Source organism: Loxodonta africana, chromosome 7 (assembly GCF_030014295.1).
Source record: "Loxodonta africana isolate mLoxAfr1 chromosome 7, mLoxAfr1.hap2, whole genome shotgun sequence".
NCBI classification, from domain to species: Eukaryota; Metazoa; Chordata; class Mammalia; order Proboscidea; family Elephantidae; genus Loxodonta; species Loxodonta africana.
The window spans coordinates 91,086,905-91,110,627 of NC_087348.1; the positions used below are offsets into that span (position 1 = coordinate 91,086,905).

General features: G+C 37.3%; 1 protein-coding gene across 2 annotated transcripts in view; it reads right to left on the minus strand.

The window, feature by feature from the left end:
- Positions 1–23,723, minus strand: part of RAB6A (RAB6A, member RAS oncogene family) — a 68,976-nt gene that overhangs the window by 11,913 nt on the left and 33,340 nt on the right. Inside the window, exons 2-5 of one of the 2 annotated variants that reach the window (XM_064288681.1) lie at positions 21,893–21,951; positions 8,620–8,673; positions 7,102–7,207; positions 4,956–5,067 (exon numbers count right to left, since the gene is read on the minus strand). In XM_064288681.1, the coding sequence (XP_064144751.1) occupies positions 4,956–5,067; positions 7,102–7,207; positions 8,620–8,673; positions 21,893–21,951 (331 nt within the window). Of the gene's footprint in view, positions 1–4,955; positions 5,068–6,921; positions 7,028–7,101; positions 7,208–8,619; positions 8,674–21,892; positions 21,952–23,723 lie in introns of both variants that reach the window. The other variant, XM_064288679.1, reaches the window with a different exon arrangement.

Here is a 23,723-nt window from a genome sequence, read left to right on the forward strand (position 1 = left end):
CAATAAATCAACAGTGATCCATGAAAGGTATGTCAGACCAGGCTATTCCTCTGCTCAAACCTTCTAATCTTATTCAGAAAAAAAAACCCTTACTTTGCTCTACATGATCTGGCCTTCATTATCTTTTTCGTATTTTCTACCTCATTGCCTACCACTCTTCCCCTCATTATCTTGGTCCAGTTACATACATCTCCTTGCTGTTCTTCGAGTAAGCTAAGTATGTCCCTGCCTCAGTGCCTTTGCATTTTCTGAGCCTTCTGCCTAGAACCCCTTCTCCCTCAAGGTATCTGCATGGTTAGCTCCCTTACTTCTTTCACATTTTTCCTCAAAGTCTACAGTTACCTTCTCAGTGAGGTCTTCCACTGCCATTTTATCTAAAATTTCAACCCAACCCTTGACATTTCACATTCCCCCTTCCCTGCTTTGTATTTCCCTTAGCATGTACCACTATAACACACCATGTGTTGTACTGTATGGTTCAGTCTTTGGAACAAAAGCTCCTTGAAGACTTGTCCTTTTTTGTTCACTATCCTATAGCAGCAGCATCTGGCACACTGAGTGATAATAAATATTTCTTGAATGAAGGACAGTTTGTAAACCTTACATGTGACGGACTCTAGGCAGAAATTACAACTGATTTTAGACCCATGAGCATAGTCACTAGGGTATCTCTAACTAGTTGCCATTGAGTTAACTCTGAATCATGGCGACCCCACGTGTGCCAAAGTAGAACTAAGCTCCATAGGGTTTTCAGTGGCTGATTTTTCAAAAGCAGATCACCAGGTCTTTCTTCTAAGGCACCTCTGGGTAAACCCAACCTCCAACTTTTCAATGAGCAGCTGAGCGCTTTAACTGTTTGCACCACCCAGGGACTCCAGGGTAAGAAGTCACACTAATAAAATGCTTGAAGGTTGGTTATAGCAATGGTCCTAGACAGTGGTTTGATTTTATCAGTATCACTTAGGGAGACTATTTAAAACAGATTCATCGGTCCCACTGCAGACCACTGAATCACAGTATCTACAGGTAGGACCAAACCCCTAAATTAAAAAAAAATTAACCATGATTCATTAAAGCCACGGTCATATAACAGTCTAATAAGCTGTATTTACCACATGATTCTCAGGCTTGAAATGTCTGGGAATCACTAGACAGAAGGAGATAGAGAACTGAACGCCTAGGAGATTATGTCAAGGCAGTGGAACAAATATCCTCTACCTTTCCTCCAAGTCATTTTAAAAAAGCATTAACTCTCAAAGAAAGTAAAAAAGACATTTAACTTTGAATTTGTTTGTAATTAAAACCTTTTTTGACTGCAAAAGTAATAAACTTTTAAAAAGATTGATCATTACAATCGATCAAGCAAGCAATAAAAAGTCTTCCATAACCCCACCTCTTTTCCAGAGACAAGTATAGTAAGTTTCATTTATTCTTATCCAGATTTGTTTTTAAGTAAATAAATGTATCTCTACTGTCTTTTCTTTTTAACAGAAAGGAAATTATGCTACACACCCACTGTATTTTGAAAGTTTCATGTTAAAAAACATCAATAAATTCCTCATTCTTTTTAGTGACTACAAAGTATTTCACTCATAAATTACTATTTAAATATCCAATCTGCTACTGATTGACATTTAAATTGATTTTGTTTTTCTAGTATTACAAATAATGTTGCAATAAACATCCTTGTATATTCATCTTTTTATACTTCTGTGTTACTGTAGGATAAATTACTGGAGGTAGCACCAAGGCAATGAATACTTAAAACTTGGATATTGTCAAATCCCAATAAAGTTGTGATAGTTACACTTTTAGTGTATGAGTTTTTTGTTTATTCAGGCTCTTGATGATTCTTCTAAATCTTGGTCAATCCAATAGGTGGATCTTTATATTTATGTATTTAAACTTCTCAGTCTTTCCCTTTATAGCTTCATGGTTTCATGCCACTCACAATCAAAAGGTTCTTTTAATGCTTTTAGGGTTCATTTATTAACATTTAAATATTTCATCCACTTGAAAATTATTTCAATGGAATGAATAAGGCTCTAATGTTTCTTCCCCCTCAGTTCTTTTTCCTAAATTTTATTTATTCCAATGTTGTTGAGAATGTACACAGCAAAACCCACAGCAATTCAACCGTTTTTACATATACCATTTACTGACACTGATTACATTCTTCTAGTTGCACGACCACTCTCACTCTCCTTTTCTGAGTTGTTCCTCCCTCATTAACACAAACTCACTACCTCCTAAGGTAATCTTTTGAGTTGCTGCTGTCACTTTGATCCCATATAGATAGTTCTTAAATGAGCATAATGCTCAAGGCAGACACTTACTAGTTAAGCTAAACATTTTTCAGTTTTAAGATGACTTCGGGGGTATTTTTGGTTTAAGGATTGAAGATTATCTCAGGCAATCGTTTCAGGGGTTCATTCACCCTCCATGGCTCCAAAAGGTCTAGAGTCCATGAGAATTTGAAATTCAGTTCTGCATTTTTCCTCTTACGATCAGGATTCTTCTATAGAATCTTTGATCAAAATGTTCAGGAATGGCAGCTGGGTACCATTCAGTTCTTGTGGTCTCACGGCAAAGGAAGCACTTAGTTGTTCATGGAGGCAATTAGCCACACATTCCACATTCTCCTCCTATTCCTGACTCTCCTTCTTCCTCTGCTGCTCCAGGTGAACAGAGACCAATTGTTGGCCTTGGATGGCCGCTTGCAAGCTTTTAAGACCCCAGACACTACACAATGAACGAGGAGGTAAAACAGAATCAATAAACATGTTATCAGGCCAATTAACTGGGATGTCCCATGAAACCATGACCCTAAACCTCCAAACCAAGGCACCAAATTCCATAAGGTATTGATTGTACATAAGCAGCCTCAGCCGTTTTTTTTGTCATTGCTTCAAATATATCTATCACATAACTTTGCCAATCCAACTTTTTACAGGTGAACAGCTTGTTGACGGCAATTACAACAACTGGCTGTGCAACGCTACCCTTAATCAATACGATTTTCCCATCACTGGTAACCCCTACTTTCACCTTCCTCCCCTGGTAACCACTAATAAACTTTGGTCTCCGTACATTTGCCTTTTCTTGTCTTTTTATACAAGTGAGTTCATATAGTTTTTGTCCTTTTGCGATTGGCTTACTTTGCTCAGCCTAATGCCTTCAAGCTCCATCCATACAGTAGCAATGTATCAAGACATCATTTCTCCTACAGGCTGAGTGGTATTTCGTTGTATATATGTACCACATTTTGTTTATCCATTCATCTGTTGATGGGCTTTTAGGATGTTTCTACCTTTTGGCTATATACCTAGAAGTAGATTTGCTGGGTCATATGGTAGATCTATTTTTAGTTCTTTGAGGAACAGCTATACCGTTTGCTCCACAATGACTGTACCATTTTGCATTTCCATCAGCAGTGGATAAGGATTCAATTTCCCCATATCCTTGCCAACATTTTGTTACTTTCTTTTTTTTAAAAAAATCTTAGCCATCCTGTGGGAGTGAAATGGTATCTCATCGTGGTTTTGATTTGCATCTCTCTGATGGCTAATGACACTGAGCATCTTTTCGTATGTTTGATGGTCATCTGAATGTCCGTCCTCTCTGGTGAAATGTCTATTCAAGTCATTTGCCCATTTTATGACTGTTTTTTTTTTTTTTTTTATTGTTAAGTAGTTGAAGTTATATATATATATATTGGTACGGTTCTAATCTTTTTAAATGTGAATAGCCAAGGGGCTACAGTCTGGCAAAAATTACCCTGAAGGATGGTAATTCCAAAGCACAGGACAAATATTATCCTAAAGAAAAATTCTAGCATTTGTACACTGAACTGAAATATTAAGCAATAAAGGAACAGATACTTATTAGCACCCTCTTAGATAACTCTCACTACAAAGTGAAACAATTTAGATATACAATTTTTCTATTAAAAATGAGGGTACCTAGGAAATCTCTACTAGAATGAATGTAGCAATATAATCTTCAAATTACCGTACTGGTGATAAATAGTGAAACCTTATACCATGGCAATTCATGTCCAAAACAGCTTTTCATAAGGAAAAGATGAAGTCATACTTCGAACTTACTCTTAAGACTTTTTTGTATCTGTACTACCATTTCCAATTGAGGTACTACGGGAAGAAATGGGGTTAATATCTTTACAAGCCTCTAAACACATTGGATTTCTTGGCAACATTTTAATTTAACGGCACAAGTTCGTTACCTGAATTTCAATATCCAACTCATGAATAAACAAATAATAAATAGTAAAAATGCCTGCTGGTAAACAGAATGGTAAAGACTATTTAAAGCAGAAAAAAATAACTGCAAATATCCAATAGGTCACTTAAGAACACTGAAAGCACATATTCAACCCGTGGGTTCTACAGTGAATGTTAATACATTTCACACTCTGTGACTTGAATATGGTTTTGCTCATTTGACTAAGGTATCACAATCAAGCTATTCAGTTCAACTACACAGTCTGGCTCAACCATACAATTAAAAAAAAAAAAAAATCCTACATCATTGAATTAGAGTGAATGCTTATAAGAAGATCACCAAGAAAAGAGTGTGTATTTAATCATTATGAACAATTTTTTTAAAGATAGGATTTGTTTTGTAAGATGTTCTATTCCTAAGAAAAAAATTGCTCATGCTTATAAATCCTAAAAATACAAAATATTTATCAGCTTCCTATGTAAACAGTCTCGCAAGAGAGTTGCTTACACAGGCTTACACAAAACAAAACTAGTATTCCTTTCTGGACCAGGTTTAATATTTATATTTCAGGTTCTCTCACTGAAGAAAAGGTGGTTGGGGGTTAACTTAAGAATTAAACATGTTTCCTTTCAAAATAATCCTTTAGTGACAAAAATAAATAGGCTGCTAAATATGGAAATCAAACATTCCATACACACAAAATCACTCCATACCTCTTGTCAGCAAGATCTGTTTTATTTCCTACTAGCATGATGATAACATCACTTCCTCTTTCTGTTCTGACATCATCAATCCATTTCGTAGTTTGCTGGAATGAGTTAACATCTGGTGTAGGAGGGTAGACAGAGAGATTAGTGCTATTGCAAATGTCTCCCCAAGTGATGGACTCCCCCATCAAAAAAAAATCCCTGGAATTGGAAGGGGGCTGGCACATTAGGACCCTACTTTTAATGTGCCTACAACATAACTCCATTTTATCTGATTACAACTGTCAGTGATCTATAGAAATCACAAGAAAAAGAGTTCTAAAGGTTCCTTTTATAGTAGTTTTAAAAGTTTTGGACATGACCAAATGAGTACTAAATACACTTGGAAAAAAATAACATTTTAAAATATATGGACAGCTATGGCAGATAATATGGTGTCACATTGCCACAATACTTTTTGATCACTTACACATACCAAACACAACAAAGAAAGCATCTCCAAAAGTATGTCAGCCAGTAAGTCCCAACACATTCAGAAAATTTGTAAAGACTTTAAATAGCTTTTCGACACCACTGTTTGCATTGCTTACTTAGTTTGTGATCACTTTAACTTGAAGTTCATTAGTTTACTGCACCACAATTATCTGTAACAAAATCTATCTTTTCTAATGCTGGACTCTAAGTAGAGTACTTTAACACTTTTTACAGGTGCTAAAGAAAACAATTTACTAATATTACTTTAACCACATTTATGCCGTGTAATTTTTAAAGAAGAATATTCCAGGTTTCACTTGCTTTGGTTAAAGTAAGCACAAACATTTTAAAGCTGCAATACATGTCAATGCACAATAATGAACATACTTTAAAAAAAAAGTAGCACCCCAAAGTGAAGCTGCAAGAAGAGACTGCATATAGCCATCTATCCAAAAAAAAAAAAGTCCCTGAATGACAAACTTCTAATTCTGTCATGGCAACTACTGTTAAGTAGGTATGACCTCTGACTGGGCAGATATGCAAAAATGTATAGTATCACTAGCTCAAATCAACAGTGTCTTTATTTTTAAAGTCCTGGAAGCTGGATAATTACAGGTTTTCCTATAAATTCTTTTTTTTTTTTTAATTGTACTTTAGATGAATGTTTACTGAGCAAATAAGTTTATTTCTCTATAAATTCTGGACTACTATATGGAATATGCTTAATATTACTTAATGTATGTCACAAGCCAATTTACAGACAATTTCAATCAGAGCATTTTCTTGTCAGTCACCATGCTCCATGGGAAATTTACAGCCACTTAAAATGCCCAAAGGCATTATTCAGTCTTTGGGGAAAAGAAAAAGAAAAACCATTATTTAAGTGGTCTCTCATTTTTTTATTTTGTCTTGGTGAGAGATGAAAACATAATTTCTTATCAAAGAAGTAAAGCAGTCTTAGTCACAGAACCTAGATACGACTCAAGTGAAAATGATTAATAGAAAATCACACATTATGTTTTCTCTGTCTTCCTCCATAGGCAGAGGATGGCAGGAAGGGGAGAGCAGAGAAAAGCTGGCTAGCAGAAGCTTTTAAAAGAGGCCTTGGAGGATTTGGGAAACTTGGAGAGAGACTTAAATGCAGATTGTTTTATTTTAGAAAAATATGACATCAAGTTAAATGAAATAGGAGACCATCCTCCTGTTATAATCATGGTATGGCTCAGTGATACCAGGATGCTAGAAAGCCTTGGGGAAGAGTCATAATTAGATTCAAAAGAAAATTTCTGGGAGCAAATAATCTAATACAGTAGAAATAAAGCATATTGGCACAAATACCAAAGTAAATATTTCTGACCTGGTTGGTCTGTGATAAGATTTGCTATGATAAAACTCACTTTTACATGCCAGTATGGAAAACAAGCACAAGACAAGAACATGCATGCAGCTAAGCTAAAGGTTAAAAGAGGATTAGAAATGCGTAATTCCCCCCACTCACTTGTGATATCATAAACAACAACTGCCACAGTGGAGTCACGAATGTAGCTAGGAATCAAGCTCCTGAACCGCTCTTGACCTGCTGTGTCCCATAATTGCAATCGTACCTAACAACAAAATCAGTCAAACAAGCAAAAAAAAAAAAAAAGAAAGAAAGGTCAACCCGTTGCAAAATACCTACTTGTGATATCGTAAACTACTACGGCTGCAGCAGAATCACGGATGTAACTGGGAATGAGGCTACGGAAACGTTCCTGACCCGCAGTATCCCACAGCTGCAGCCTGATCTGTGGGATGGGAAAAAATAAATAAAAAAAAAAAAAAAAACAAACTAATACTGAAAAGAAAAAAGAAATAATGTTTTTAAAAAGTGAGGGAAAAGGGAGGGAGGGAGGGAGGTAGAAAGGAGGTGCATGCAAAAGGCCGAAGAGGTGTGAGAAATTAAAGTAACACAAAATTTTCCTTTTTCAAAAGGGAGTATTAAAAAATTTTGCTTGCTTGGTAGGTACATGACTGAAAAGTGGCACTGGAAAAGATTTCACAGCATTGAAAACATTGTTTCCCTTTTTTACTTCCTATAACCACTCTTTGAAGCTCTATGCCTTCCAGATGGCAAAAAAGTAGACTCTGTTGGTGTTTAAATGGTGAGAATGAGGAAAAAATGAAGGTAAATGTCAAGGTGCATCCCAGGCTATCAGAGGAAAGGAATTAATGCTTTTCTGAAAGCCTTTCTAAAGCTAAAATGTGTCCCTTTCCCACTGAGCCTTTGAAATTGGGTCTGGATATTTGCTTATGATCCCCCTCATACATTTCTCCCAGAACATTCTATACCCATTGCTATCAAGTCACTTCCAACTCATAGCGACCCAATATGTATGAGAAACGCTCTACAATCAACAAAAAAGAAAAATATCCTTTTGCAACTCTGCATGAGTAATTTCTTTCTTTCCATATCTACATTAGAGGAACAGAAGCCTGAAAACAAGTATCAAGTTCTCTTACCATTATAAGGCAGTTTCCAAGCTTTCAAAATGGCATGCTATATATTAAAGCATAAAAGAGAACATCCAAAAGAACAAAACTCACACATTTATGAGACAAAACAACGTTTCTTGGGTACAGGTCTAGAGATATTGTGTTTAATTTTCAATGCATAGTAGGCTAGCCATTTCTAGAAGCAGAGTATGGAAATTACACTGTATTTAAGGGTAAAGGATGGAAGACAAAAATCCAAAAAATAAAGACATGTTATTTCTTTTTACTCACAGTCTATTTTGACAAAGAAAAATCTTACAGTTCACAAACTGTGTAATATTCAAATGAAATCTTCTTGAATAGTAGCATTAAAAACATCTTTAGCAGCTCTAATTTCTTCAGGAAAATTCTCTTTTAATTGTCTCTTAACCTTATGGATTATTATTTTTCCAAATCAAGGAGACAAAATTTGTTTAGCAGGCCTAGGGCTATCATGATTTTGCAAATAACTTGGTTTTCTCTCTCCTTTGGATTTCACTTGGGGATAAGAAGTCAGAGTAGTAAATACTATTAACTCTGTAATAACAATTTTCCTAGAGGCCTATAAACTAACTTTGGTAACTTTGCTAAGTACCTCTTTTGGTAACAACCACTGATTACAGTTTTGATGACAGTTTTCTAACCTAAGTGTTGCAGAAAATTGCATGCTAAAAACACTACTCACTGTTCGATCTTCCAAGTACATTGTTTTTGATAAAAAGTCAATCCCAATTGTTGCCTGCAAAACAAAACAAAGAAGTTAACAGATATAATAGTTTAACAGTGGTCAGCAATTTAGGGTTCAAATGGGAATTAAGGATGAAGAAACACATAAACACGTCATAGTCAGTAAGAACAAATTTTTCAGTGATGATGGCCTCCATCTATTACTGTCAGGGACTGTTTTAGGCCCTTTATTGACATAATCATCTCTAATCTTTATACATCTTGGCAAGGTAGCCAATATCATCCCTATTTTTCACATAAGAAAAACAGGGATAAGAATACTGAGGTTTAGAGATGCTAAATAACTTACCTAGTATCACACAGCTTCTGTCATGCAGCTGAGATTGTCTGACTATAAAGTCCAGCCCTTTCTAATACACACCAATTCTTTTTTTAACAAGATGATTTTATTTTTTGTTGTTACTGTGAATATACATAGCAGAACACACACCAACAATTTCTAGATGTATAATTGACACTGATTATAGTGACACTGATAATTGGTAAGTGGGAAGTAGGTGTGGTTGGTATAATAACTTGATTTCAACTGCTTTCTTTTAGTAATACAGTAGATGACAGGCTAAGTAAAGGAACAGTGAATTTCCATGGGGGTAAATGCCACTCTTATTTATCAAAAAAAAAAAAAATGGGGGGGGGAGGAGAAGAGCTTTTAGAGCGGATTTAAAATCTGAATTCTGCCCTTTTTCAGTATGTATTTTCCCACATTTGAAATATTTATTTTACTTTAGGAATATGTTTTCTTATTTGAGCACTTGAAAAATCTGGACATTTCCTTTCTAGGAAAGCCATACAATGAGCTTTAGAGTTAAAAAGGATCTTTATTTACATCTTAGTTCCACCATTTAGTTGTTGGGTGATTTTGGACAAATTATTTAATTTTTCAGAGTCTTTATTTTCACATCTATAAAGTGAAAATAGTAATCCTTCTGCAAGGTGATTTTTTTCTCCTTTTGGGGGAAAAAAGCTCTACTGTTTTATGGTTATTGTCATTTACCATTTAGAAAAAAAAAACATTGTTTTGATTACTTCTTTCTTTGAAGATTGTAGTACCTGCCTTAAAATATTCCTCTCCATTCTCACTTCTTAGCACTTTAGGCAACTATGATGTTCATACAGAAGACCTACTAGCCTCCTCTCCTTTTATCTGCATGACCTCATCATGGCCTTACCAACTCCCACAGTCACCATCAGGAACAGCCAGATCTTTTCTAAAAATCATTTGTTCAGATATTCTCTCCTCTGACCAGAATTTTCTATCCTTCTATTTCTCTTAGTCAGGTATTCTTAATAAGGTAGTTCCTATTTCAGCAGTACACACATAAACCTCAAATCTATTAATTCCTCCACATTATCTGTAAATATCAGGTCCTACGCCTTTCGTCTTTACTCCTTTTCTAGGTTAGACTCCATAGGAAATACCCTTAACTTTCTAACCCCTTGTTTGTCAATCACATTTAGCTGGCAAAATCTGTATGATGATTGAATCCAGTCATTTCCTTTCTCTACATCAGTTCTCCAATACATTGGTGGAGTTAACGTCAACAGTGTTGTCAGTTTTGACAAGCAAGCTTATTTCTTATCTCACTCTGTGGAGTAACTATTTCATACTTGTTCTACACTCCTCAACCCAACCTTAATAAAGGTTGCTACCACTCTTCCCTCACCCTTAGTAGAAGATCTGCTTTGTTTCTCAGAGATACAGAAGTCATCAGATAGGAACACCCTTATTTGTTTGTTTATACCATATTTGCTATAAACCTGATTGTATTTACACTCATACTCTTTCACCCCAAAGTAGTGAAGGTCCTCTTTCTATTAAAGGTCCATCTTCTTTGCATTCATCATTCTCAAATCATTAATTGTTCTTTTATTTATTTCCTGGAGTGTTTATTATACGCCTATCACTATTCTACATCCTGGACACAGGGCAGTGAATAAAAAAATTCAGTCCTGCTGTCATGGAAACTCTAGTGGGGAGAAGACAGACAATAATTTAATTTCAACTAGTCAAAAGTGCTATGAAGAAAAACAAAAACAGTAAAGAAAAAGAGACTATCTAGAAAGCAGGGTTCTACTTTAGCGAAGATGTTCAGCAAAAGTTTTTCTAAGGTGACATTTTAGATGAGAGGTCAGAAAAATTAGAAGAAGCAAGTTATAGAAATCTGATGTAAGAACATTCTAGTGAATGCAAGGACATATAGCCAATTTGTTCAAGAAGGTTGTTGTGTCCTATGTGGACTGAAGTGAGAGATGAATGCTGGGAGATGAAGCTAGAGAGATAGTGGGGGACCATATGATATAGTACTTTAGAGGCCATTAGAGGTTTTTTTAAATAATTCATTTTTGTTATTATTGAGAATATACACAGCAGAACATACATCAATTCAACAATTTCTACTTGTATAATTTAGTGACACTGATTACATTCTTTGAGTCATGCAACCATTCTCACCCTCCTTTTCTGAGTTGTTCCTCCCCCACATTAACAAAAACTCACTGCCACCTAAGCTTCCTATATCATCTTTTGAGTTGCTTTTTTCAATTTGATCCCATATAGTTAGATCTTAAAAGCAAATAATACTCAAGGCTACCATTCTTTACTAGTTAAGCTAAAGTACTGTTTGGTTTTTAAGACTTCAGGGGATATTTCTGGTTTAAGGTTTAAAGATTTATCTCAGGGGAACAGTTTTCAAGGGTTCATCCAGCCTCCATGACTCCAGAAAATCTGGAGTCCATAAGAATTGAAACTCTATTCTGCATTTCCCCCCTTTTGATCAGGATTCTTCTATAGACTCTTTGATCAAAATATCCAGTAATGGTAGCCAGGCAACATCCAGTTCTAGTCCCATGGCAAAGGAGGCAGTTGTTCATGGAGGCAATTAGCCACACATTCCATTTTCCCGTTCTATTCCTGACTTCTTCCTCTGTTGCTCCAGGGATGGAGAGACCAAATGTTGTCTCTTGGATGGCCACCCGCAAGCTTTTAAGACCCCAGGCACTACACACTGAACTAGAAAATATAACCAAAAACCAAAACCAAACCCATTATCCTTGAGTTGACTCCAACTCATATCGACCCTACAGAAGGTAGAACAGAAGCACTAAACATGTTACTAGGCCACCAATTAACTGGGATGTCCCATGAAACCATGACCCTAAACCTCCAAACCAAGGAACCATATCCCATGAGGTAGCCTCAGCAGCTACTTTTTTTTTTCACTGTAAATGTATCTATCACCCAACTTTTGCCAATTCGACTTTTTACAGGTGTACAACTTATTGACAGCAACTACTTTAATCAGCTGTGCAACTACTTAATCAATGCGATTTTTCCATCACTGTAAACCAAAAGCCAGTGCTCCATAAGCAATAAACTCCCTTTCCCCTCCCTCCCATCCCTGGTAACCACTAATAAACTTTGCTCTCTATACTTTTGCCTGTTATTGTTTTTTTATATAAGTGAGGTTATACAATATTTGTCCTTTTTTGTGATTTACTTATTTCACTCAGCATGTCTTCAAAATCCATCCATATTGTAGCATGTATAAAGACTTCATTTCCCTTACTGGCTGAGTAGTAGTCTATTGTATGTATGTACCACATCTTGTTTATCCATTCATCCACTGATGACCGTTTTGATTGTTGTGAATAGTGCTGCAATGAACCACTTGGTGTACAACTCTCTGGTTTCAAATCTTCTGGGTATATACCCAGGAGATGAACTGCTGGATCACATGGTAATTCTTTTTTCAGTTTTTTCAGTAAGCACCACATTATTTTTCACAACAGCAGTGGGTCTGGGCCTGTGAAGCAAGCAACTGAGACCTGTTTTATTAACATTTCAATTAAAATACATATTAATAAATATTATTTAAAATGCCATTGTTACTATCATCTATTGAGTGCATCGTTTGTGCTAAGTACTTTACACTCTTCTCCCTCATTATCTGCCATTGCATACTTATGACAATAGTAAAAAATCTACTATCTGACTATTTTGCAAATTAACAATATTCATCGGGCAGTAGCAAATGCCGAGTAAGGCTGGCTGTGATGGTTAAGGTTATGTGTCAACTTGGTTAGTCCATGTTTCTCAGTCATTTGGCAGTTATGTAACAATGTAACTCCATGGTTATATAATGACGTTGTCACCCTCCATTTTGTGACTTGGTGGATGCTCCGTTTTTGCATAACAACAATTTTTTTATGTGACTTTTAAAAAATTTTTATTGTGCTTTAAGTGAAAGTTTGCAAATCAAGTCAGTCTCTCACACAAAAATTTATATACACTTTGCTACATATGCCTTAGTTGCTCTCCCACTGAGTCAGCACACTCCTTCCCTCCTCTCTATTTTCGTGTCCATTCAGCCAGCTTCTGACCCCCTCTGTCCTCTCATCTCCCCTCCAGATAGGAGATGCCAACATAGTCTCATGTGTCTACTTGATCCAAGAAGCTCACACTTCACCAGTATCATTTTCTATCCCATAGTCCAGTCCAATCCCTGTCTGAAGAATTGGCTTTGGGAATGGTTCCTGTCCTGGGCTAACACAAGGTCTAGTGACCATGACCTCCAGGGTCCCTCCAGTCTCAGTCAGACCATTAAGTCTCATCTTTTTATGACAATTTGAGGTCTGCATCCCACTGCTCTCCTGCTCCCTCAGGGGTTCTCTGTTGTGTTCCCTGTCAGGGCAGTCATCGGTTGTAGGTGGGCACCATCTAGTTCTGGTCCCAGGTTGATGTAGTCTCTGGTTTATGTGGTTCCTTTCTGTCTCTTGGGCTCATAATTACCTTGTGTCTTTGGTGTTCTTCATTCTCCTTTGCTCCAGGTAGGTTGAGACAAATTGATGCATCTTAGATGGCCGCTTGCTAGCGTTTAAGACACCAGACGCCACTCTCCAAAGTGGGATGCAGAATGTTTTCTTAATAGATTTTATTGTGCCAATTGACTTAGATGTCACCTGAAATCATGGTCCCCAAACCCCCATCCCTGCTATGCTGGCCTTCGAAGTGTTCAGTTTATTCAGGAAACTTCTCTGCTTTTGGTTTAGTCCAGTTGTGCTGACCACCCCTGTATTATGTGGCATAACACCAATTTTTACATAACAATGGTTGGAACCTAATCATGTTCATAAGCAAGGAGTGGATGTACATAGTAATACAGATGCAAAATAGAAAATCAGGTTAAGGGTGCCTTCATTTTTTTTTTTTTTTGGTAACAAAAGTATTTCAAAAAGTTAGCACAGAAAAATTCCTTATACTGTGCTTAGGACCTCAATGAAAGTAAACAGTTGTAAGATTGCTTGCTCTTTTTTGTTAACTTGTTTTTTTTTTATTTTTTGTTTTGTAATTAAGCCACTTGTTTAAAGGAAATTATACACACAGCACACAGTTGTGTGCTGTCAGCTGATTCCAACTCACAGCAACCCTATAAAACAGAATAGAACTGTCTCATCAGGTTTTCTAGGCTGTAATCTTGACAGGAGAAGATCAACAGGTCTTTTTTCCTACAGAGCCACTGGTGGGTTCGAACCATTGACTTTCAGTTAGCCTTCAAGTGCTTAATCACTGCACCACCAGGGCTCCTTAAATTTTATATCACATACATAAATTTTAACTGAATGGATTTTTACAGTACATGAGACACAATTCATATAACATTTACCCTTTTAGAGTGTACAAATCAATGCCTAATCAAAGGTCATGAAGTTGTACATCTATGTTTTCTTATAAGAGTTTTATAATTTTAGCTCTTACAGTTAAGTTTTTGATCCATTTTGAACAAATTTTTGTAATAGCGAGGCTAGGAGACCAACTTCATTCTTTTGTTACATGGATACCCAGTTATTCCAGTACCATTTGTTAAAAAGACTATTCTTTTTCTAGTAAATCTATTGACACCCTTGTTAAAAATCAACTGACCATAAATGTATAGGTTTTTTTCCCTAAACTCTCAATTCTATTCCATTTATCTATATGTCTATCCTTATACCAGTACTACATAATCTTGATTGATACAGCTTTGTGATTGTTTTCGCTATCAGGGGTTCTTTGTATTTCTGTATTAATATTAGGGTCAATTTCTGCAAAGAAGTCAGCTGGAATTTTTATGGAGATTCCAGAGAATCTGTAGATCAATTTGGGGAATATTGCTATCTTATCGATATTAAGTCTTCTGATCCATAAATATGGGATGTTTTTCCATTTATTTAGGTCTGCTTTAAATTTCTTTCAATGATGTATAATTTTCAGTGTAAATATTTTGCAATTCTTCTGTTAAACTTATCCGTAAGTATTTTATTCTTTTTGATGCTCCTGTAAATGGCTGTAAAAATGGCCTGGCAGCAGCGTCCAACTTCATCTAACTTCACAACGCAGAAGGAGAAATCAATATCAACAGCCGAAGGCTGATTCTTGCGAGTTGAGGTCAGACATACTGCCTTCTCTTCAATGTTTTTACCAATTCTGACAACAGCCGTCCCTCAAAATCATTCTCTACTTCTCTGCTGGGTTCAATAATTTGTTGCAACTGCCACACAGAACTCACAATATTAATGATAATGGGGTTTATGAGAGAAGTTAACAGGTTACAACTCAGGATCAGAAACAACTCAGGATACTTAGGACATCTTCTTGACCATGCCCACAGACATGCTTCTCCCTCGGCCTCTCGGCCCCTCTGCCTCTTGGGCCAGCCAGGCCTCTGCCCTGCTCAGACAAGTATTAAAAAGCTCTTTAACTCTACCAATAAGCGCCCAGAGGCACCCCACTGCTCCAGTGAGCCTTGGCCCTAAGGCACTCAACTCTCCAACGCTGTGAGTTGGCAAGCCTAGCTCCGCTGACAAGTGCCCCACTCTACCTGCAAGCCTCCTGGCTCGAAGGCACTCAGCTGTCTTGTTCTGTGGGGCAGGAAGCCTACTGCACCATCTCCTGCCAATCTCCTGGTTCTGCTGCCGCTATTTCTCTGCCATAGATTCTCACGCTGTCTCGTGTTACAGCTCCTAAGTCTAGGAGGTTCTCAGCACAGGGACCCAGGTCCAAAGGATATGTGCCACTCCCATCTCTTTTTTTTTGGTGGCCGCGGTCTCCCCTTTCTGCTTCTGAGATGACTCATTTTAAGCCTAGCAGGATGGCAAAACTAACCAATCCCCTCATTAGGGTTCCATACACTTTATTTGCATGGTCCCACCCCTACAAGCGTTCTTTCCATCTTTCTTTGCATTGGCAACAAGCTGTCCAATCCCCTTGGTGGGCCAATAGAACCTCATTCACATAGCCCCACCCAGCCATTTGGTGGGAGTTACAAAACTATGGCGAAAAAAGCCATATAAAAACAATCTATCACTCTGCAGTGGCGGTTTCCTTAATTTCAATTTTCTGATTTTTCATTACTATTATACAGAATTACAATTTATTTTTATATATTTATCTTGTATCCTGCAATCTTCCTGAACTCTTTTATTATTATCTCTAATAGTTTTTTTTTTTTGGTGTGGATTCCTTAGTGTTTTCTATATACACAATCATGTCATCTGTAAGTAGTTTTACTTCTTCCTTTCCAATCTGAATGCCTTTTCCTTATTTCTTTTTCTTACCTAATTGGCCTGGCTAGAATCTCTAGTATAAGACTGAACAGACATGTTCGGAGCAGACAGATTATCGTTTTTTATCTTAGGGGGAAAATGTCTCAGTTATATATTAACAATTTAACAGAAATACCACAAGTGGATGTTTTAACAAACAAATTTATTTTCTCACAGTTTAGGAGGCTGGAAGTCCAAATTCAGGGCACCGGCTACAAAAGACTCTCTCTCTCTGTAGGCTCTGGGGAGAAATCCCTGTCTCAGCTTCTCCAGCCTGTCACCCTTGGAGTTCCTGCGCTTGTAGATTGGTCTGTCTCGATCATCTTCAGATAGTATTTGTCCTCCCTCTGTGTCTGCCTTCTCCTGTGCCTAATTTGCTCTTTTATATCTCAAAAGTACACACCCGACACTGATATGGACTCATTAATGTAACAAAGAAAGCCCTGTTCCCAAATGAGATTATATTCATAGGCATAGAGATCAAGGTTTATAACACATTATTGGGGGAGGGGCATAATTCAATTCATAACAAGGTATTCAGTCTTTCAACATAAAGTATGACATTACCTGTGGATTTTTCACAGATACTATAAGAATGGTGTGACAGGGGTGTCTGACCTCACTAATGTCACAAGGGGGAGGAAGACTTATTATCGCCATCAACAGCCCAAGGCTGATTGCTATGAGGGGAAGGTGAGATATGCCTTCCACCTTCCAAACTTTTTACCAAATCTGACATCAACTGTCCCTCCCACAGCACTCTCTACACTTCTCTGCTGGGTTCAATAATTCGTTGCAATGGCCACAAAGAACTCACAGACCATACTCACAGTTATGGGGTTTACTAGGGAAGTAACAGGTTATAATTCAGGTTCAGCAACGTTCAGGACACAGTTCTTCGATCAGGAAAGACTATTCTCAGCTGTGCCACTGGCAGGCCACTCCCTGGCCCTCAGCCTCAACTCTGCCCACACTGTCTCCTGCTGGTCTCCTGGTTCTGCTGCTGCCGTCTCTCTGGTGTTACAGCTTTCTTTCCCTCTGTCGCCTGGGTCTAGGAGGCTCCTAGCACAGGGACCCCAGATCCAAAGGACATGCTTCACTCCCGGCTCTTCTTCCTTGATGGTCATGAGGTTCCCTCTCTGCTCTGGAATTGGCTTTCTTTTAAGCCTAGCAGGATGGCAAAACTGACCAATCCCCTTCTTAGGGTTCTATACACCTTATTTGCATGGCCCCACCCACACAAAAATGCTGTGCACCTTATTTACATAATTAGCAAGCTATCCAATCCCCTTGGTGTGCCACGAGCACCTCGTCTGCACAGTCCCACCCAGTCATTTGGTGGGAGTCACAAAGACTATGGATACAAGGGCCATATTAAGTAATTCACTGCAGTGCAGATGCCATTTATCATGTTGAGGAAGATCCCTTGTATTTCTAATTTATTGTTAATATGAAAGGGCGTTGGATTTCGTCAAATACTTTTTCTGCATCTACTGAAATAATCTTGTGGTATTATCCTTTGTTCTATTCATATGATGTATTACATCGACTGATTTTCATGTGTTGAACAACCTTGCATTTGTGGGCTAAATCCAATGGATCATGGTATATGTAATCGTTTTTACATATTGCTGGATTCAGTTTGCTAGTATTTTGTCGAGGACTAATATGTCTATATTCATAAGAAACATTAGTTTATAGCTTTTTTTCCTTTTGATGTCTGTCAGATTTTGTTATTGGGATAATACTGGTCTTGTAAATTAAGTTGGGAAGTGTTCCCTCATCTTCTATTTGGTGGAAGTGTTTGTGAAGGACTGACATTAATTCTTCTTTAAATGTTTGGTAGAATGCACCAGTGTAGCCATCTTGTCCTGGGATTTTTCCTGGGAAGTTTTTTGATTATTAATTCTATCTCTTTGTTATAGGCATATTCAGATTTTCTATTTCTTCCTGAGTCAGTTTTGGTAGATTGTGTCTGTTGAAACTTGTCCATTTCATCTATGTTATTTAATTTGTTGGCAGACAACTGTTGATAATAATCCCTTATAATCTTTATTTCTGTACGGTCAGTAATAATGTCCTCGTCCCCTCTTTTGTTCTTAATTATTATAATTTGAGCCTTTTTTGTTGCTGTTGTTAGTTTTGTTAATCTTTTCGAAGAACCACTTTTGGTTTTGATGATTTTCTCTATTGTTTTCTATTCCCCATGTCACATATTTAAGAACCCTCGGTGGTAAAAATGGTTAAACACTCCGCTATCCAAAAGGTTGACAGTTCAAATCCACCCAGCAGCTCCATGTTACAAGATCTGGCGATCTGCTTCCATAAAGATTATAGCCAAGAAAACCCTATACGGTAGTTCCACTCAGTCACATGGGGTCGCTATGAGTAAAAAACTACTCCATGGCACCTGTTTTAGTTACCGAGTGTTGCTATAACAGAAATACCACAAGTGGATGGCTTTAACAAAGAGAAATTTATTCTCTCACAATTTAGGGGCTAGAAGTTCAAATTCAGGGTGCCGGCTTCAGGGTAAATCTTTCTCCTGCAGGTCCTTGTCATCAACATTCCCTTGGTCTAAGAGCTTCTCTGTACAGGAACTCTGGGTTGAAAGGACGTGCTCTGCTCCCAGCACTGCTTTCTTGATGGTATGAAGTCCCCCACTCTCTGCTCACTTCTCTCTTTTATATCTCAAAAGAGATTGGCTTACTCTGAAAAATACTGCTTTTGATTACTACTAGTCTCTCACTTCATAAGGACAAAAGGCATCCCTTGGCTCAAGAATATTTGTTTGATATATTTGCTTGACACATTGTTCCTAGCACATCTTTTGTGCTAAAATATGTCAGATAACTTGGGTTCAGTATGCACATTCTGTAGTCTCTTGAAGTCTCTGTTCCAGCTCTATGTTTAAAAAATTTTGTTTTCTGGTTTTGTTCATAGCACACATGTATGTTCTTCCACGGATGTCTAAACTCTACATGCACACATGCATACACACACACACACATGCAACAGCTCCAGCTCCCCTCCTGAATCCTTCTTAGCTTTCTCTGTCCCTAAGTAATCCTTATATTCCAAGGTGGCACAGAATGCAACATACCTTAATGACTAATTTAAGGATTTACATTTATCCTTGCCCGAGATGCTCTCATAAATTAGCTTCAAATATATTACAGATCTACAGATGGTGTTTTTTTCTCTTACCCTTTTACCTGTTGTTATTTCTTAGTGTATTCTTCATCCCTCTTCGCCTCTAATCAGACTCACATTCCCTCTTCATTTTCACCAGTTCCTGTGGTTTCATTTTGAAATTAGTATTCATTTAAAATTTTTCTTCATCAGTGAATTGTGAAATGTTTTTCCTGGAGGTTCCAATTTATTTGCATGTGAACTCACTCTATTGTGTAAATTAATGTGTTCTTTTTTTTCATATTGTTCTGTGACATTAGTTGCAATCCCCAGAATGTGACAGCACACTCCCTTTTCTACCCCAGGTTCCCTGTGTCCATTCAACCATTTCCTGTCCTTCCTGTCTTCTCATCCTGCCTCCAGACAGAATCTGCCCATTTGGTCCCACGTATTTGATTGAACTACAAAGCACACTCCTCACGTGTATTATTTTTTGTTTTATAGTCCTGTCTAATCATTGTCTGAAGAGTGGACTTTGGAAATGGTTTCAGTTCTGGGTAAACTGTTGTTTTGTAGACGTGGGACAGGGTTCTTTCTGACTGTGTAAACTGTGAATACAGTTATGGCCACAAGGCTTAAGGAAGAACTGATCTGGCTCACAGTTTTCCTGACACCTAGGACACTCTCAGGGAATGGAGGGGCACATTGAACAGCTATATTATATCAAATTGATATGTAGATGAAATATTGATGCTTATCTTCTCCTAGCTTCATTCATCTCTCCTTCTAAGATCTCAAGTAACATGTATTAAGAAAAATAAATAACTCGTTGCTATTGAATCAATTCCAACTCATAGTGACTCTAGGCTACAGAGAAAAACTGCTACATAGGGTTTCTAAGCAGCAGCTAGTGGATTCAGCTGCTGACCCTTTGGTTAGCAGCTGAACACTTAACCACTGTGCCACCGTGCTCCATCACTGAGTAAACTTACTCAGCCCTATAAACATTGGGCATTACTTAATGCTCTAGAAACATCTTTTTTTTCCCCCCAAGATACAACATGGTATAATGGGACAAGATTTAAAAGATGACTGACATTGAAATGTGACCAACTAGTTTTTGTTTATTTTACTTTGAAAATATTTGTTTGAAATGTGTAGAGGGAATTCTAATGAGGTGATGCAATTTCAGCCAATATGTCATTCTTTTTGGGGATTGTGAAGTATGCTTATATCATAATATGCATTTATAGATCTTTCATGATGTGAGATTGACAATATACATTGTATACTTCTAAAATTCCTTTGAATGCCAATATATTCCCATGCATAAAATCCCCCAGAAAATGACATTTATATATCAAAAAACTGCATTTAAAAAAAAAATGAAAAAATAGTTTGCCAAATATAGAAATTGCCATTTACATCTCTGATTTTTAAGAAATTTGTAAAATATAATTTCCTCCAGAGCATAAGACTCAGACCACACAAAAGTAAATAGAGTGAAAATAAAAAAATTTTTTCTATTAAAAAAAAGAGATTGGCTTAAGACACAACCTAATCTTGTAGATTGAGTCCTACCTCGTTAACATAACTGCTGTTAATTCCATCTCATTAACAACACAGAGACAGGATTTACAACACACAGGAAAATCGCATCAGATGACAAAATGGTGGACAATCACAGAATACTGGGAATCATGGCCTAGCCAAGTTGACATATATTTTGGGGGACACAATTCAATTCACGACAGCACCTGTAACACCAATATTTCATGTATTTACCCTCTAACCCTTATAGGGTAGCCGTGAGTTGGAATCAACTCCCTGGCAAAGGTTTTTTTTTTTTTTAATCTTTTGGGTTCCTTCCTTCTGCATGCCCTTCGGTTTAATTTACTCTTCTTTTTCTACTTTCTTAAGGTGGAAGGTTAGGTTACTGATTTGAGGTCTTTCTTCTTTTTTATTATAGAAATTTACTGCTGTAAATTTCCTTCTAACACTGCTTCAGCTGCATCCCATAGCTGTGGTATGTTGTGTTTTCATTTTCATTTGTTTCACAGTATTTAATGATTTCCCTTGTGATTTCTTATTTGACTCAGGATTATTTAGGAGCATGTTAATTGCCACATATTTGTGAATTTCCCAAATTTCTTTCTGTTATTGATTTTTAATTTCATTACTCACTCTTGAGTTCAACTTCAGACAAAAATATCACAGAACCTATACTTAAAAGAAACCATTAAAAGAAAATATCTGCAATCATTGCTACTTTCATCCCAGATGGCATCAGAGATAATTTTTAATAAACTTTGGAATACAAGACAAAGTATTCAAATGAAAAAGTTGAGAACATCTAAATTTTATGTAGCATTTTACAGGTTACAAAAACGGCTTTTATAGTCATAAGCGCAAGAAAATAATGAGTTTTTTTAAAATTTCTTAAATATAACTTGTAACACAAAATAGACACAACTAATAAGGTAGGCAAGACAAAATACCTGATAGGTGTTGTCAAAACTGTCATACATGAATCTGGTGATCAAGGATGTCTTTCCAACTGAAATGAAAATGAAAAAAGACATTTAGTTAATTGGGTTTTCACACAATTCTTTGGGTTCTCACACAACTCTTCTACAGAGAACTGCAATTAAACTAAATGTGAAATATCTACCATAATATCTGCAATGGATCCACTAATAATAATTAAAAGCCATTTAGCCTTGAGTTTGTTACATGTCTTTCTTTAATAACAGACAAAATCTCTCAAATTAAGAGCACAGGTAAAGAACATTTACTACGAAGAAAGGCCTGACAATCTACTTCCAAAAATCAGCAATGAAAACCCTGTGGATGATAACAATCTGATTCTATCGTTCATGAGGTCACCATGAGCTGGAGACAACTCAACAGCGGCTAACAACATCACATAAAGAAAGGACTAAAACCAAAAACCAAACCCACTGCCATCAAGTCGATTCTGACTCATAGCGACCCTATAGGACAGAGCAGAACGCCCCACAGAGTTTCCAAGGAGCACCTGGTGGGTTCGAACTGCCAGCCTTTTGGTTAGCAGCCGTAGTAGCACTTAACCACTACACCACCAGGGTTTCCAAGAAAGGACTAGACGTGTTCAATACAGTCTAAATGGGCCCAGCCATGACCCAGGGATAAAAGTTACTGAACAACTGCACTGTAAGGCAGGCACTCTAATTATTGAAATTTACACATATTATTAAATACACTTGTCTTATGTCTGTATTACATCACTGATAAGAAGCAAAGCAGGGTTCATAATACACATCTGTCCCAAGTTCTTAACTGTTATGCTGTATTTCTATCAACTTTTAGCACCTATAGGTGCATCGTATAATATAGAAAATATAAATCATAGGGATGTTTCAAAAGGAATATGCTTGAGAATCTGCATTATCCTTTTGGAATTGGTGTCAAGCCTCTCCAAGAAACGAGATGCACTCTCAGACTCAACAGGGCTGTTGACAGGGGAGAATTAGGAAAGAAGTTTGTTGTGGACTGAATTGTGTCCCCCAAAAATATCTGTTGTAAATCCTAACCGCTAAACTTGTAGATGTAATCCCATTTGGGAAGAGGGTTTTCTTTGTTGTGTTAATGAGGCCATCAGTGTAGGGTATGTCTTAATCCAATCAACTTCAAGATATAAAACAAACAGACTAGGCATAGAGAAGCAAGTACAGACGGTGGAAGATAGATAACACGCCACATGGGATCTCCCAAGGAACCATGAAATGGAAGCTGAAGAGACAAGGCCATGCCCCAGAGCCAAAAAGACAGAAAGCCTTCCCCTAGAAGTCAGTGCTCTAAATTTGAACCTTTAACTTGCTACGTGTCTGTCAGTTTGTCGTACTGTGGGGGCTTGCACGTTACTGTGATGCCGGAAGCTATACAACCAGTATTCAAACACCAACAGGGTCATCATGGCAGACAGGTTTCAGCTGAGCTTCCAGACTAAGACAGACTAGGAAGAAGGATCTGGTGGTCTATTTCTGAGAAGAATCAGCCAGTGAAAACCTTACGAATAGCAGCGGAACACTGTCTGATACGGTGCCAGAAGATGAGCCACTCAGGTCAGAAAGCACTCAAAAGACAACTGGGGAAGACTGCCTCCTTAAAGTAGAGTCGACCTTAAAGATGTGGACAGAGTCAAGCTTTCTGGACCTTCATTTGCTGATGTGGCATGACTCAAAATGAGAAGAAACAGCTGAAAACATCCATTAATAATCAGAACATGGAACACATGCAGTATGAATCTAGGAAAATTGAAAATCGTCAGAAAGGAAATGGAGTGCATAA